The sequence below is a fragment of the Physella acuta genome, unplaced genomic scaffold (genome assembly GCF_028476545.2).
Source record: "Physella acuta isolate Inbredline_101_S28 unplaced genomic scaffold, ASM2847654v3 ptg000076l, whole genome shotgun sequence".
Classification (NCBI taxonomy): domain Eukaryota; kingdom Metazoa; phylum Mollusca; class Gastropoda; family Physidae; genus Physella; species Physella acuta.
In genome coordinates this window covers 280467-298615 of record NW_026731596.1, presented here as the reverse complement: position 1 = coordinate 298615, position 18149 = coordinate 280467, and the positions used below count along the sequence as shown (strand labels likewise).

The window sequence follows — 18149 nt, the reverse complement described above, 5'->3', positions numbered from 1 at the left end:
GTTTTGCCTTTCGCTGTAGGCAAACAGCGTAGTTGGCGAGTCGAGGGCGCTGGCGTTGTTTACATGTGAAACTTGGGCACACAACGGGACGTGCACTAGCTGAACGTGAGCCACATTCTGACTGACCAGTGGTCAAGCAGACGGCAGTCCTGCAGCATGACGGTATCAACTCAGTCCAACGCCTCCACGGACAGCGAATCTCTGGAACCAGTCTGCAACATTTATTACTCCAAAAGGTCAGTAGAGCTGTTAGGTCTTAGTCGAAGGTCATATATCGTAACATTTTCTATTGGTTCACGTTTGTTACATATTAGGTCTTAGACGAAGGTCGTATATCGTAACATATTTTCTATTGGTTCAAGTTTGTTACATATTAGGTCTTAGAAGAAGGTTGTATATCGTAACATATTTTCTATTGGTTCAAGTTTGTTACATATTAGGTCTTAGACGAAGGTTGTATATCGTAACATATTTTCTATTGGTTCAAGTTTGCTACATATTAGGTCTTAGACGAAGGTCATCAATCATAACGTTTTTGTCATTGGATAAAGGTTGTGACGAATTAAGTTAGTCGTCGTAATGTACTAACTTGTAAAGTCTTAGTCGAATGTCATATATCATAACGTATTTGTCATTAGTTGAAGATTGTGACAAAGTAGGTCATCGTAATGTACTATGTTAGGTCATTTGTTTTTGGTCAGCGTGGCTTTACGTTGACCACAGAGTTTCCTTCAGGCATCTCTTCGGGATGGATTTTATATAGTAAACATACACTCACATCAGCTGTCGTGGGATTTAATTCAACAACTACAACCATCGTTTTTACCTTTATTTATTTAGGAAATGGGCATAACTTATGTAACAAAAATATGTGACATATTTAGCCCTGCCCCCATATAATTTAGTATCACATTTTCATAGACTCCCCAAAATACATACAAAGCCTACATCTTGCCTCCCCAAACGCCCCCTCCCCCTCCTCCCCCTCCCCCCCGCCACAACACCATTCAGCGCTACAAGTCATGGGGTCAAGTTTGAAGAAGTTGTAAAACCTTATCTTGTGTTTTTAAACTCAACTAACCCATTCATCTCATTTTATTCACCCAACCATTCTAAGATTTGAAAAAAAAACGAGAACATGTAAAATAGGTCGTCCACAAACGATCTCACATTCTTAGAAAGGGGGGGGGGGGAGAAGGGGGAGGGAGGAGAGTGTTCGGAAATTGATAACATATTGATAAGATACACTTTTTGAAAAAGAAATGTTAGAAACTAACGTTTAGCTATTATTTCGCAATTTTTAATTTAAAAAAAAATGTTTTTTGTAAATTGTAATAGAAATGGCTTAGTAAACGTAATGTTGGTCAAGCTCAGTAGATATTTTCGAAAGTAATCGATGTTTAAGAACAAAATCTGTAGTTTTATGTGGGGGGGGGGGGGGGGTGCTGGGGTTGTTGGCTGTTTATGAATGACCCAAAGAAAAACATCAAATAAAACCACAGCTAAATGGTCAATAATTTTTCTTTCGGGCAAGTCTCCGAGGGGGGGGGGGGGGCAGTCCAAGCCAAGAACACGTTCACAATCCTTCCACGCCTTTTCTCTTAATGGAATAGAAAAAAAAATGAGACACCCACCCCTGTATGTGAATTGTGTTATGTATGATTGTGTATAGTATATACCATACTTGTTTCATACGGTTTGGAAAAAATCCATGCAACTTGACAAGTATTTTACGTTTTTTTTCAAACCTTCAAATGTCAGTTTTTTAGCGTGTGTATCAGCTATAGTGAGCAGTGCACTTCTAAAGGTTATCAGTTCATTGCCCTCCTCCCCCACCCCCACGCTACTGCGGGTCGGGGTTGAGCCCTGGTTGATCTAAGTTTCGTCATCAGGTGGGGGTGTGTTCGTCTCAACCAATCAGAACGCAGCAAGCTGTCAACACAGAATTATCGACTGTCTCAATCATCCCACGTGCGTTCCTCACGGTGATGCAATCATTGTTTACAGTTTCTGTCAGTCTTAAGAGATACAGTTAGATAAAAAAAAATATTCTAAATATAGGCGTCCATGTGACATCATAAAAACATCTTTTTAAAGGATGTTTTTGCTGGCGTTGTATGATGTCGGTATTATCCGGTTAGGTGGGGGGGGGGGGGTTGTTTATTGTGCGTTGTTGGGTCATTTTCTTATTGGTGTTGGTGTAGGTGTTGTTGGTGGTGTTGTTGTAGGTGTTGTTGTAGGTGTTGTTGTAGGTGTTGTTGGTGGTGTTGTTGTAGGTGTTGTTGGTGGTGATGTTGTAGGTGTTGTTGGTGGTGTTGTTGTAGGTGTTGTTGTAGGTGTTGGTGGTGGTGTTGTTGTAGGTGTTGTTGTAGGTGTTGTTGGTGGTGTTGTTGTAGGTGTTGTTGGTGGTGTTGTTGTAGGTGTTGTTGTAGGTGTTGGTGGTGGTGTTGTTGTAGGTGTTGTTGTAGGTGTTGTTGGTGGTGTTGTTGTAGGTGTTGTTGTAGGTGTTGTTGAAGTTGTTGTAGGTGTTATTGTAGGTGTTGTTGGTGATGTTGTTGTAGGTGTTATTGTAGGTGTTGTTGGTGATGTTGTAGGTGTGTTGGTTGGGTATGTCGGTATGGAGGTCGGCCACTGTGGTTTCCAGCTTTGTCCCAAGCCGATTCTTGACATTGACTACCTCCTTTCATCTGTCCTCAGGTTGTCCAGTCACCAGCCAGCCCGCGTGTCCTGGAAACTTGTGTCCATCCTTGAGTTCCTGCTGGTCATCTTCCTGGCCGCCTCACTGGTCGCCGTTTTCGTCTCACGTGAAGACGGTCCGGTTAAGGCCGGAGACGACCTTTGCCCCGGCCTTGACCCCGTGGATAGCCTGGAGCTGTACAGATCTAACGACAGCCTGTTCTCAGAGCTGAGCCAACAGGAGGTCACCAGCATTGTCCACTTCCTGTTTAACCAACGTCATTTGAACCTGACTGCTTTCGGCTCGGCTCAAATCACCAGCAACTACATCCATCTGATGGAGATGCTGCTGCCGCCCAAGAAAGCAGTTTTAGCTTACCTGGCAGGGAGCGGCCCAAAACCTACCAGAATGGCGCGAGTGTTTATATTCAAGGGGGCGGCGGCCGAGAAAGTAGTGGAGGAATATTTAGTAGGGCCTCTGCCTAACCCGACTCAACTATCGCTGATGAATTCCGAGGGTCGGAAGACGAGCATCCCCTACACGAACCGGCCGTATTCCTCCATAGAGCTTAAAGCCTTTGTAAAAACGTGTCTGCCGCGAGTGGGCAGCATTACAGACAGACTTCTGCGAGAGAGCTACGAGGCCAGCCTCTCCAACTGCGGGCAGCAGTGCCTCAAGTTCCTCATCATGCCGGTGACCAGTGCTTTTCTGGAACCCGGGAGGCGCAAGTCTTGGGTGTGGTTCGCCTACGACATCGAGTTCTACACGCTGCACCCCCTGGACTTTCAGTTTCTGGTGGACATGACGGATGTGGACCCGGCACTGTGGCAGGTACAGAAGATCTTCTACGCCAACCAGTTCTTCGACAGCCTGGAAGAGCTCATGCTCAAGTACAACTCGGGAGTCATCAACAAAACCAGGATCAGTTTTCCTGCGCCCGGGGAGAGGGAGTACGGCGCGGTCAAGCTGAGGGGGGAGCCCGTGCCCCGGGACTTGAAGCCGCCGCCCCAGCAAGTCCAACCGTCCGGCCCACGACACAGCATCAGCGGCAGTAGAGTCCAGTACATGGACTGGGGGTTCAATGTCCGCATCTCCCCGACCCAGGGGGCGCAGCTGCTGGACGTCCGCTACAAGGGGGAGAGAATCGTGTATGAGCTGAGCCTGCAGGAAGTTGCTGTTCTTTATTCCGGACACTCCCCAGCCTCCAGTGTTTTGTACTTCGCTGACAGCGCCGCCTTGTTTGGTGCGCGCATGCGCGGCCTGATGCCGGGGGTGGACTGCCCCGACTACGCCACCATGCTCGACGCCCTAGTCTACAGCTCCAACGACCGCGGGATGGCGCGCCTACAGAACTCGCTGTGTATCTTTGAGCACAGCACGGACACGCCCCTACGCCGACACAGAGCCTATGGGATGACCGGCGCCTTCTACAACGGACTGGTCGACCAGGTCCTCATCGTCAGGATGGTCATCTGCATCATCAACTACGACTACGTCTTCGACTACATCTTTCACAACAACGGCGCCATAGAGGTCAAGGTCTTGGCTACCGGTTACCTGACAACCAGCTTTTACTTCCCTGAAGAAGAGCCGTACGGCACACGGATAAGCCGGACGGTGGTAGCCGGACTGCATCATCACCTGTTTCACTTTAAAGCGGACGTGGACGTGAAAGGGACCGCCAACAGGTACCGCACCATTGACATTGGCACTGAGCTCAAACACAAACAATGGTCCAACAACTCGGCTCACACGCAGAACGTGCTCACCAGACAAGAGAAGCGGACGGAGCGGGAAGCTCTGTACTCACACAACTTCAACCACCCCAAGTACCTGGTCTTCTACAAGAACCAAGACTCAGCCCTCGGCAACTCCCCGGGCTACAGGCTCATCCACAAGGGGCTGACCAAGACCCTGCTGCCGGAGGGGGTGGGGTTCGAGCGGTCAGTCAGCTGGGCCCAGCACCAGATGGCCGTGACGCGACACAAGGACCACGAGATGGCCAGCAGCTCCATCTTCGCCATGTGGGACGCCAGCGACCCTGTGGTCAACTTCAGGGACTTCTGGCAGGACGACGAGAGCATCGTTGATGAGGTCAGTCAGTCACGTGATGTGTGCTAGGTCAGTCAGTCACGTGATGTGTGCTAGGTCAGTCAGTCACGTGATGTGTGCTAGGTCAGTCAGTCACGTGATGTGTGCTAGGTCAGTCAGTCACGTGATGTGTGCTTGGTCAGTCAGTCACGTGATGTGTGCTCACCTAAGTGCTAATCCTAGTAAACATAGAAAATAGTTTTAAAACCTTCTTCTAAATGCTACGAGCGTAGGTCTTTATAAGATGAACTTAGTGAACCTTATGTAGGTAGCCATCTGTGGCCCTCTACACTTCTATGTCAACACTAGACACATATGATGAACTATCTATCTCATACAGTAGACACATATGAACTTTCTATCTCATACAGTAGACACATATGAACTTTCTATCTCATACAGTAGACACATATGAACTATCTATCTCATACAGTAGACACATATGAACTTTTATCTCATACAGTAGACACATATGAACTTTCTATCTCATACAGTAGACACATATGAACTATCTATCTCATACAGTAGACACATATGAACTTTCTATCTCATACAGTAGACACATATGAACTTTCTATCTCATACAGTAGACACATATGAACTTTCTATCTCATATAGTAGACACATATGAACTTTCTATCTCATACAGTAGACACATATGAACTTTCTATCTCATACAGTAGACACATATGAACTTTCTATCTCATACAGTAGACACATATGAACTTTCTATCTCATACAGTAGACACATATGAACTATCTATCTCATACAGTAGACACATATGAACTATCTATCTCATACAGTAGACACATATGAACTTTTATCTCATACAGTAGACACATATGAACTTTCTATCTCATACAGTAGACACATATGAACTATCTATCTCATACAGTAGACACATATGAACTTTCTATCTCATACAGTAGACACATATGAACTATCTATCTCATACAGTAGACACATATGAACTATCTATCTCATACAGTAGACACATATGAACTTTCTATCTCATACAGTAGACACATATGAACTATCTATCTCATACAGTAGACACATATGAACTTTCTATCTCATACAGTAGACACATATGAACTATCTATCTCATACAGTAGACACATATGAACTTTCTATCTCATACAGTAGACACATATGAACTATCTATCTCATACAGTAGACACATATGAACTTTCTATCTCATACAGTAGACACATATGAACTATCTATCTCATACAGTAGACACATATGAACTATCTATCTCATACAGTAGACACATATGAACTATCTATCTCATACAGTAGACACATATGAACTTTTATCTCATACAGTAGACACATATGAACTATCTATCTCATACAGTAGACACATATGAACTATCTATTTCATACAGTAGACACATATGAACTTTCTATCTCATACAGTAGACACATATGATGAACTTTCTATCTCATACAGTAGACACATATGATGAACTATCTATCTCATACAGTAGACATATGTGAATTTCCTATCTAATCGCTGCTTGATGTATCATTTAAGAAGAAAAAGTACAAAACTATAAAAATGATTACAAACACAAAGAGATGAAATAAATGTTTTTAAAGCTATAATAGAAAAGTAACATTTATTAAATTAAGAACGAGATTAATGCGACCAAAAATAATGAGTAGAGACGCTAAGGGTTTTTGGGATAGGTGACCAAATTAAGTCCAAATTGTCCCCCCCCCCCCCTTCTTCCCCCCCCCCCCCACTACCAGTGACGTCATAGATACTCGCCTCCACAGGCCGTGACGTCACAATTAAGTACTAGATTACGTGTAAATAGCTTGTGGGGTTGCATCACCAATCATCTACTCGGATCTATTTATAGCTCTTTATATCCAATGCAGCCTGGCATACAAATAACCTGAATCACGTGACCCCTTCGTATCCCAGAATCCCGACCTTAAACTCAGGTGAAAGTTCAAAAACAGACGATAACCAGACCCTTCAGATAAGCGCTCTCTAGTTCCACGCCTGCTCGTCTTGAAGATTATTTCCTTAGCTCCACGCATGCGCGTGTTGTGCTGAATAAGTGCCGAGATAAACCGCAGTGAGATGTTTGGGTTTAAAAAGATTAATGTTACATTTCTGCTTCTCATTTGTTCTCTTCGTTTTGTCAATTAGTTATTTTGAAATTAAAAACTTTATATACATTCCTATTATAGAAACGTTCTCATTATATATATATATATATATATATCAGAGGCGTAGCGACCCTTCCCGGCGCCCGGGGACATACTTTCAATTTGGCGCCCCCTTGGGAGCAAATTTTCGATTTGCACCCCCCCCCCCTCGAACTTTTCATTTGCAACCCCCCTCAAACTTTCGATTTGCACCCCCCCCCCCCCTCAAACTTTCGATTTGCACCCCCCCCTCGAACTTTTCATTTGCACCCCCCCCCCTCAAACTTTCAATTTGGCGCCCCCCCTAAGGTCGGCGCCCGGGGACGTATGTCCCCCCCCCGCCCCCCCCCCCCCCCCTCGCTACGCTACTGATATATATATATATATAATGACTTCCTGTTTTATTATGTTTATATTGCCATGGTTGAATTAAATTAAAATAACACGCAGTCACGCAGTCAAGCGACACATGTAGTTTTATAAGTAAAGAACGACTAAACGAGGGGAGATGAAGTAGGGTTGGTGTGGTCATCACTATGCCCAGCCGTCTTTACTCTAGACATGCACACAGATTTGTAAACGCTCGCTCGAGGCTCTAGACATACACACATATAAATATGTAAACACTCGCTATTAGCTCAAGGCTTTAGACATACACACATATAGTTTTGTAAACACTCGCTCAAGGCTCTAGACATACACACATATAGTTATGTAAACACTTGCTATTAGCTCAAGGCTCTAGACATACACACATATAGTTATGTAAACACTCGCTCAAGGCTCTAGACATACACACATATAGTTATGTAAACACTTGCTCAAGGCTCTAGACATACACACATATAGTTATGTAAACACTCGCTCAAGGCTCTAGACATACACACATATAGTTATGTAAACACTCGCTATTAGCTCAAGGCTCTAGACATACACACATATAGTTATGTAAACACTCGCTCAAGGCTCTAGACATACACACATATAGTTATGTAAACACTTGCTATTAGCTCAAGGCTCTAGACCTGCACACATATAGTTATGTAAACACTCGCTGAAGGCTCTAGACATACACACATATAGTTTTGTAAACACTTGCTATTAGCTCAAGGCTCTAGACATACACACATATAGTTATGTAAACACTCGCTCAAGGCTCTAGACATACACACATATAGTTTTGTAAACACTCGCTCAAGGCTCTAGACATACACACATATAGTTATGTAAACATTCGCTATTAGCTCAAGGCTTTAGACATACACACATATAGTTATGTAAACACTCGCTCAAGGCTCTAGACATACACACATATAGTTATGTAAACATTCGCTATTAGCTCAAGGCTTTAGACATACACACATATAGTTTTGTAAACACTCGCTATTAGCTCAAGGCTCTAGACATACACACATATAGTTATGTAAACACTCGCTATTAGCTCAAGGCTTTAGACATACACATATAGTTATGTAAACACTTGCTATGAGCTCAAGGCTCTAGACATACACATATATAGTTATGTAAACACTCGCTCAAGGCTCTAGACACACACACATATAGTTTTGTAAACACTCGCTCAAGGCTCTAGACATACACACATATAGTTATGTAAACACTTGCTATTAGCTCAAGGCTCTAGACATACACACATATAAATATGTAAACACTCGCTCAAGGCTCTAGACATACACATATATAGTTATGTAAACACTTGCTCAAGGCTCTAGACATACACACATATAGTTATGTAAACACTTGCTCAAGGCTCTAGACACACACACATATAGTTATGTAAACACTCGCTCAAGGCTCTAGACATACACACATATAGTTATGTAAACACTCGCTATTAGCTCAAGGCTCTAGACATACACACATATAGTTATGTAAACACTCGCTCAAGGCTCTAGACATACACACATATAGTTATGTAAACACTCGCTATTAGCTCAAGGCTCTAGACCTGCACACATATAGTTATGTAAACACTTGCTATTAGCTCAAGGCTTTAGACATACACACCTATAGTTTTGTAAACACTCGCTATTAGCTCAAGGCTCTAGACATACACACATATAGTTATGTAAACACTCGCTATTAGCTCAAGGCTTTAGACATACACACATATAGTTATGTAAACACTCGCTATTAGCTCAAGGCTCTAGACATACACATATATAGTTATGTAAACACTCGCTCAAGGCTTTAGACATACACACATATAGTTATGTAAACACTCGCTATTAGCTCAAGGCTCTAGACATACACATATATAGTTATGTAAACACTCGCTCAAGGCTCTAGACACACACACATATAGTTATGTAAACATTCGCTATTAGCTCAAGGCTCTAGACATACACACATATAGTTATGTAAACACTCGCTCAAGGCTCTAGACATACACACATATAGTTATGTAAACACTCGCTATTAGCTCAAGACATACACACATATAGTTTTGTAAACACTTGCTATTAGCTCAAGGCTCTAGACATACACACATATAGTTATGTAAACACTCGCTATTAGCTCAAGACATACACACATATAGTTATGTAAACACTCGCTCAAGGCTCTAGACATACACACATATAGTTATGTAAACACTCGCTATTAGCTCAAGGCTCTAGACATACACACATATAGTTATGTAAACACTCGCTCAAGGCTCTAGACATACACACATATAGTTATGTAAACACTTGCTATTAGCTCAAGGCTCTAGACATACACACATATAGTTATGTAAACACTCGCTCAAGGCTCTAGACATACACACATATAGTTATGTAAACACTTGCTATTAGCTCAAGGCTCTAGACATACACACATATAGTTTTGTAAACACTCGCTCAAGGCTCTAGACATACACACATATAGTTATGTAAACACTCGCTCAAGGCTCTAGACTCTAGACATAAGCCACACATTAACGCAGTACAGCAGGCGTTGTATCGCCCTTGTCTTAAAGATGCTTTAAACAAAAGCTAAATGATCAATACTACAATAGACGGCAGTTAATGCCTAGGTCAGGTTGACCTCATGTTATTACTACGGTCGGGTTTGTTCTATTTGGCGGGTCACGCTGACCCAGCGTTAGGATAACAAAGCATAAATACACAGACATCTGTATCAGACAGCAATAAAAGATATATTGAAATCCATACAGACATATGTTATATCCCTTAAGGGCTCTATTACCATAAAGCAGTGGTTCTTAATCTGGGTTCAGGGAGTCAGTCTGATGGGTTAAGGCGGAAGTCAAGACACACACTCTACTCATGTGATTTACGATCGATTTGTGTCAGTGCGGACGATAGATCTATTAAGAAGGGATCAGTGGTTGAGCACGTGTGGGGTTCAATACCTTCAAAAAGGTAAGAACCACTGCCATGGACTAAACAACCTACGAATAAATCAATATACAGGCATATCAATACAAGCATATCAACACAGTCATATATATATATATATATATATATATATATATATATATATATATATATATATATATATATATATATATATATATATATATATATATATATATGAAACCTCTTCCGATACGGTGGTCGAATTTGTACCCAAGATATTTACAAAAAAAAATTCTAATTAAACAAACGAATTTTAATATTGTTTTGCATTCTTTGTACTCCATCGCATCTTTTCTAGTTTCAGCACAAAGTTTCGTTTTATTATTGCTTTACAATTTTAAATTAGAGTACAACAAACAGCTAACCTCAATTCCGTGAAAAAAATTGAACATTAAAACAATTATTTAATTGTTTTCTAGATAGCTTACATATTGTAAATATTCTTCAACTAAAAAGCTTCATTCTAATACTAAGTAGGCCCATATATCATTCCAGAATTGCATGATATAAATAAGGTTAATCTGACATTTTACTCTATTGCGACACGATGTACATTTGTGTACACATGGTATAGTTTGTATAATACTTGACCGACGGAAATGAAATGTTATATACCATGTCAGGACAACTACAACATTCTGAGGTCGTGTCGGAAGGGGATAGATATATTTACTTATTTGTTGGAACATACAAATTAACAGACATCTATTAACATATCAATATTCAGACATATCACCGATGAAACCTCTATCAACATATGGTCCTATTAGCATAAAGGCAAATCTGTCTACGATCATTGTCCATTTATATCTGACCAATGTCCATCTGTATCTGACCATCTGTATCTGACCAATGTCCATCTGTATCTGACCAATGTCCATCTGTATCTGACCAATGTCCATCTGTATCTGACCATCTGTATCTGACCATCTGTATCTGAACAATGTCCATCTGTATCTGACCAATGACCATCTGTATCTGACCATCTGTATCTGACCAATGTCCATCTGTATCTGACCAATGTCAATCTGTATCTTACCATCTGTATCTGAACAATGTCCATCTCTATCTGACCAATGTCCATCTGTATCTGACCAATGTCCATCTGTATCTGAACAATGTCCATCTCTATCTGACCAATGTCCATCTGTATCTGTCCATCTGTATCTGACCAATGTCCATCTCTATCTGACCAATGTCCATCTGTATCTGAACAATGTCCATCTGTATCTGACCAATGTCCATCTGTATCTGTCCATCTGTATCTGACCAATGTCCATCTGTATCTGACCAATGACCATCTGTATCTGACCAATGTCCATCTGTATCTGACCAATGTCCATCTGTATCTGACCAATGTCCATCTGTATCTGTCCATCTGTATCTGACCTATGTCCATCTGTATCTGACCAATGTCCATCTGTATCTGACCAATGTCCATCTGTATCTGACCAATGTCCATCTGTATCTGTCCATCTGTATCTGACCAATGTCCATCTGTATCTGACCAATGTCCATCTGTATCTGACCAATGTCCATCTGTATCTGACCAATGTCCATCTGTATCTGACCATCTGTATCTGAACAATGTCCATCTGTATCTGACCAATGTCCATCTGTATCTGACCTATGTCCATCTGTATCTGACCAATGTCCATCTATATCTGACCAATGTCCATCTGTATCTGACCATCTGTATCTGACCAATGTCCATCTGTATCTGACCAATGTCCATCTGTATCTGACCAATGTCCATCTGTATCTGACCATCTGTATCTGACCAATGTCCATCTGTATCTGACCAATGTCCATCTGTATCTGACCAATGTCCATCTGTATCTGACCATCTGTATCTGACCAATGTCCATCTGTATCTGACCAATGTCCATCTGTATCTGACCAATGTCCATCTGTATCTGACCTATGTCCATCTGTATCTGACCAATGTCCATCTATATCTGACCAATGTCCATCTGTATCTGACCATCTGTATCTGACCAATGTCCATCTGTTTCCACAGGATCTGGTGGCGTGGGTGACCCTGGGCGCCTACCACCTGCCCCAGACGGAGAACGTCCCCCACACCTCAACCACGGGCACGGCGCTCTCCTTCTTCCTCGTCCCGTTCAACTACTTCAGCGAGGACCCGTCTCTGTCGTCACGTGATGGGGTCAGGGTCGTACCACGTGATCCAAAGAACCCAATGAACGGCGCGCACGTTGACCGCAACAATATGACTCAGCACTTCAACTGCAGAAACCAGCGAACAGACGAGGCTTTGTTTGTCAACTCCACTTCTTTGTTCCGGTAATCATTGGACAGCTTGATGCTGTAGTGAACGTGGAATTATGGGATAGCGCAGTGTATAGTGGAATTATGGGATAGCGCAGTGTATAGTGGAATTATGGGATGGCGCAATGTATAGTGGAATTATGGGATAGCGCAGTGTATAGTGGAATTATGGGATAGCGCAGTGTATAGTGGAATTATGGGATGGCGCAATGTATAGTGGAATTATGGGATGGCGGAGTGTATAGTGGAATTATGGGATGGCGCAATGTATAGTGGAATTATGAGATGGCGGAGTGTATAGTGGATTTATGGGATGGCGCAATGTATAATGGAATTATGGGATGGCGCAGTGTATAGTGGAATTATGGGATGGCGCATCGTAATGTGGAATTATGGGATGACGCAGTGTAATGTGGAATTATGGAATGGCGCAGTGTAATGTGGAATTATGGGATGGCGCAGTGTAATGTGGAATTATGGGATGGCGCCGTGTATATTGAAATTATGGGATGGCGCATTGTAATGTTGAATTATGGGATGACGCAGTGTACATTGGAATTATGGGATGGCGTAGTGTATGTATAGTATATATATGGTGCAATGAATAATTGATATATGTTGATGGAGTGAATGATAAATTATGAGATGGTGCAATGTAGGGCGTAGGGTGGAACTTCTGAAAGGCAGGGTGTATGATAAAAGTATAGGATGGTACAATGAATTATGGGATTATAGGATATCGATGGGTAAGATGCAAGTATGGGATGGTACAAAAAATAATAATTATGTGATGGTGCAATGTCAGATGAAAATATGGGATGATGCAATGGCAGAGGAAAATATGGGATGGTGCAATGCATAATGGAATTTTTAGGTATTGATTGGTAAGATGCGATAATGGGATAGTCAAGCTTTTAATTCCGTTTCTATGTTTGTGTGTTTGTTTGTGGGTTTGTGATCAGATCTTTTAATCTCACTTTGATACATTCGAATACAGCGATTTTTTTTCATCTAAGTGTATTTTTAATTACAACGCAAGAATATCTTATTTCATTCTAATTTTTATGTAAAATTATTTGCTAAACGTTAGTTTAAAGATGTGTATGGTGTTGACGTCACTCAGGTCAGCTGGTGTTGACGTCACTCGGTCAGCTGGTGTTGACGTCAGTCAGCTGGTGTTGACGTCAGTCAGGTCAGCTGGTATTGACGTCACTCAGGTCAGCTGGTGTTGACGTCACTCAGGTCAGCTGGTGTTGACGTCACTCAGGTCAGCTGGTGTTGACGTCACTCAGGTCAGCTAGTGTTGACGTCAGTCAGCTGGTATTGACGTCACTCAGGTCAGCTGGTATTGACGTCACTCAGGTCAGCTGGTGTTGACCTCACTCAGGTCAGCTGGTGTTGACGTCAGTCAGCTGGTATTGACGTCACTCAGGTCAGCTGGTATTGACGTCACTCAGGTCAGCTGGTGTTGACGTCACGCAGGTCAGCTGGTGTTGACGTCACTCAGGTCAGCTGGTATTGACGTCACTCAGGTCAGCTGGTGTTGACGTCACTCGGTCAGCTGGTGTTGACGTCACTCAGGTCAGCTGGTGTTGACGTCAGTCAGCTGGTATTGACGTCACTCAGGTCAGCTGGTATTGACGTCACTCAGGTCAGCTGGTGTTGACGTCACGCAGGTCAGCTGGTGTTGACGTCACTCAGGTCAGCTGGTATTGACGTCACTCAGGTCAGCTGGTATTGACGTCACTCAGGTCAGCTGGTATTGACGTCACTCAGGTCAGCTGGTGTTGACCTCACTCAGGTCAGCTGGTGTTGACCTCACTCAGGTCAGCTGGTGTTGACGTCAGTCAGCTGGTATTGACGTCACTCAGGTCAGCTGGTGTTGACGTCAGTCAGCTGGTATTGACGTCACTCAGGTCAGCTGGTATTGACGTCACTCAGGTCAGCTGGTGTTGACGTCACGCAGGTCAGCTGGTGTTGACGTCACTCAGGTCAGCTGGTGTTGACGTCACGCAGGTCAGCTGGTGTTGACGTCACTCAGGCAGCTAGTGTGGACATCGAATGTTTACACATGTTAGGGTTTAAATCTGTAACTGGGCATGTGATGCTCACGTGATACTCACGTGATACCCACGTGATACTCACGTGATACCCACGTGATACCCACGTGATACTCACGTGATACTCACGTAGTGTGATTGGTATAAAATATTATTCGCTGCATGAAGTCGGTATACAATGTTTTTAGTCAATAGATCATTTTGGAAATAAAATGTTGAACTGTTTTAAAACTTACATATCGACTTATTTCTATATATATTAATAATATTCTAATACTAAAAAGTGGTCAATAAAATTAGTATTCAATTAGTATTCAATCCTTTATTATGAAAAGCTTTTACATTAGCGAAACATAAGAACATTAACATAATTTCATTATTTATTAAATTTAAAAAAAAAAATTAAAGTGCTGGTTGCAAAATGTGCAGAAAATAATTTTTTGTGACCACACTTTTAGTTTTACTTTTCTAACCAAAATAAATGTGGATCTGTCTGTTTTCTTTTTTTTTTTTTTTCTTATCTAAAAAAGCTTTTGATCACTAAGGTTTTTATACCTGTTTTGCTACCTTTCAGCTTTTTACATCTTTTTCAGTTTCGACGAACCCGCGGACAATTTTTAAAGCATGTTTTGGAAACAAGGGTCTAAAAAAACCTCTCAGGTACCAGGATGGGAGGGGCGTGATTTTGGAAACAAGATTTTAAAAAAAAACATTTTCTCAAGGGGAGTTGCTTGTGAGAAAAACGCAGTTTGAAATCACGGAAACAAATTTTAGAAGCATTAGAGTTTACAGACGATTGTGAGTCGGAAAGACGCGCGTAAAAAAGCAAATACTTTTCCAGATCAGGTGCATGTGTTTGATTTCGTTACAATAGTGCATGCTTGGACTGACATTTCGCTCGGTTCTTGTGGAGTAAGCTACAATGTAAAAAATGAGTCTGTTATCTTAGAAACGTGTGCACAACTGTACACATCATCGGCAGGACAATTTGGAATTGTGAACATGGATTTTAAAAAACCTCTCCCTGGGGGGGGGGGGGGGGGGGGGACGAGCATACATGCGTGTCACAGCCCCCCCCCCCCGGGAGGGTTTTTTTAAAATGTCTCAAGTTCTCCTGTTGAATGTATAACTTGTGTGCATAATGCATACTAGTGACAATACACATCATATATTCAAGTAACGTTATACAGAATACATACAAGCAGAGGCGTAGCGAGGGGGGAGGCAGGGGGTGCGGACCGCACCGGGTGACACCATTCAGGTGGGTGACACCAAGGCAAAAAAATAGCAAAATATATAGAGAAAAACTTGAGGAGGGGGGTGCAAATCGAAAGTTTGAGGGGGGGGGGGGGGTTGCAAATCGAAAATTTGAAAGTTTGTCCCCGGGAAGGGTCGCTACGCCTCTGGGGGGTGACACCATTAAGTGCCGCACCGGGTGACACCCTACCTCGCTACGCCACTGCATATAAGTGACAGTACACATCATACATACAAGTGACATTATACATAATGCATACAAGTGACATTATACATAATACATACAAGTGACATTATACATAATGCATACAAGTGACATTATACATAATACATACAAGTGACATTATACATAATGCATACAAGAGACATATCTCAATCGACAGTGACTCGAATTTTATTTTGTGACTTCCTTATCAGCAACTTACGAACGTGTGTGTTGTGTTCAGATCACCCGACTTTGATAGATCACGTGACCTACAACCTAAATCTTTTATAGATCACGTGACCTACAACCTAAATCTTTTATAGATCACGTGACCTACAATGAATGTTTGACACATCACGTGACCTACTACTTGAGTGTATCATAGATCATGTAACCTAAAATCTCAATGTATTATAGATCTTAATATTTATACCTCATGTAGTAATATATATTCCATGCTATCATTAAATACGTTTCTCCACCAACATTTTGTGATCTTTACATTTCCTCTGTCGTTATAACATTATATAACACAATTTGGACCTACCCACTACTACACATAACGTTATATAACAAAACTTGGACCCACTACACATAACGTTATATAACAAAACTTGGACCCACTACACTTAACGTTATATAACAAAACTTGGACCTACTACTACACATAACGCTATATAACAAATTTTGGACCTACTACTACACATAACGTTATATAACAAAACTTGGACCCACCCACTACACATAACGTTATATAACAAAACTTGGACCTACTACTACACATAACGTTATATAACAAAACTTGGACCCACCCACTACACATAACGTTATATAACAACACTTGGACCAACCCACTACACATAACGTTATATAACAAAACTTGGACCTACTACTAAATATAACGTTATATAACAAAACTTTGACCTACAAATACACATAACTTTATATAACAAAACTTGGACCAACCCACTACACATAACGTTATATAATAAAACTTGGACCTACAACTACACATAACGTTATATAACAAAACTTCGACCTACTACTACACATAACGTTATATAACAGAACTTGGACCTACTACACATAACGTTATATAACAAAACTTGGACCCACTACACATAACGTTATATAACAAAACTTGGACCTACTACTACACATAACGTTATATAACAGAACTTGGACCCACCCACTACACATAACGTTATATAACAAAACTTGGACCTACTACACATAACGTTATATAAGAAAACTTGGACCTACTACACATAACGTTATATAACAAAACTTGGACCTACAACTACACATAACGTTATATAACAAAACTTGGACCCACCCACTACACATAACGTTATATAACAAAACTTGGACCTACTACACATAACGTTATATAACAAAACTTGGACCTACTACTACATAACGTTATATAACAAAACTTGGACCTACTACTACACATAACGTTATATAACAAAACTTGGACCTACTACTACACATAACGTTATATAACAAAACTTGGACCTACTACTACACATAACTATATATATAACAAAACTTGGACCTACTACACATAACGTTATATAACAAAACTTGGACCTACTACTACACATAACGTTATATAACAAAACTTGGAACTACTACACATAACGTTATATAACAAAACTTGGACCCACTACACATAACGTTATATAACAAAACTTGGACCTACTACTACACATAACGTTATATAACAGAACTTGGACCTACTACACATAACGTTATATAACAAAACTTGGACCCACCCACTACACATAACGTTATATAACAAAACTTGGACCTACTACACATAACGTTATATAACAAAACTTGGACCCACTACACATAACGTTATATAACAAAACTTGGACCTACTACTACACATAACGTTATATAACAGAACTTGGACCTACTACACATAACGTTATATAACAAAACTTGGACCCACCCACTACACATAACGTTATATAACAAAACTTGGACCTACTACACATAACGTTATATAACAA

General features: G+C 41.3%; 1 protein-coding gene across 1 annotated transcript; it reads left to right on the top strand.

Annotated features, from left to right (window-relative positions):
• LOC131953381 (putative amine oxidase [copper-containing]) lies at nt 1-15697 on the top strand. Its single transcript, XM_059316542.1, has 4 exons — nt 1-236; nt 2698-4771; nt 12335-12621; nt 15260-15697. Exons 1-4 carry the CDS (start codon nt 157-159, stop codon nt 15285-15287), a joined length of 2469 nt encoding a protein of 822 aa, XP_059172525.1. The 5' UTR covers nt 1-156; the 3' UTR covers nt 15288-15697.
• The last annotated feature ends 2452 nt before the right edge of the window (nt 15698-18149 follow it).

What these genes read in the sequence shown, in the direction of transcription:
- LOC131953381 (XM_059316542.1), top strand. Translation starts at nt 157, where the DNA reads ATGACGGTATCAACTCAGTCCAACGCCTCCACGGACAGCGAATCTCTG. An exon ending in AACATTTATTACTCCAAAAG is followed by an intron (nt 237 to 2,697) that starts GTCAGTAGAGCT and finishes ATCTGTCCTCAG; the next exon opens with GTTGTCCAGTCACCAGCCAG. An exon ending in ACGAGAGCATCGTTGATGAG is followed by an intron (nt 4,772 to 12,334) that starts GTCAGTCAGTCA and finishes CTGTTTCCACAG; the next exon opens with GATCTGGTGGCGTGGGTGAC.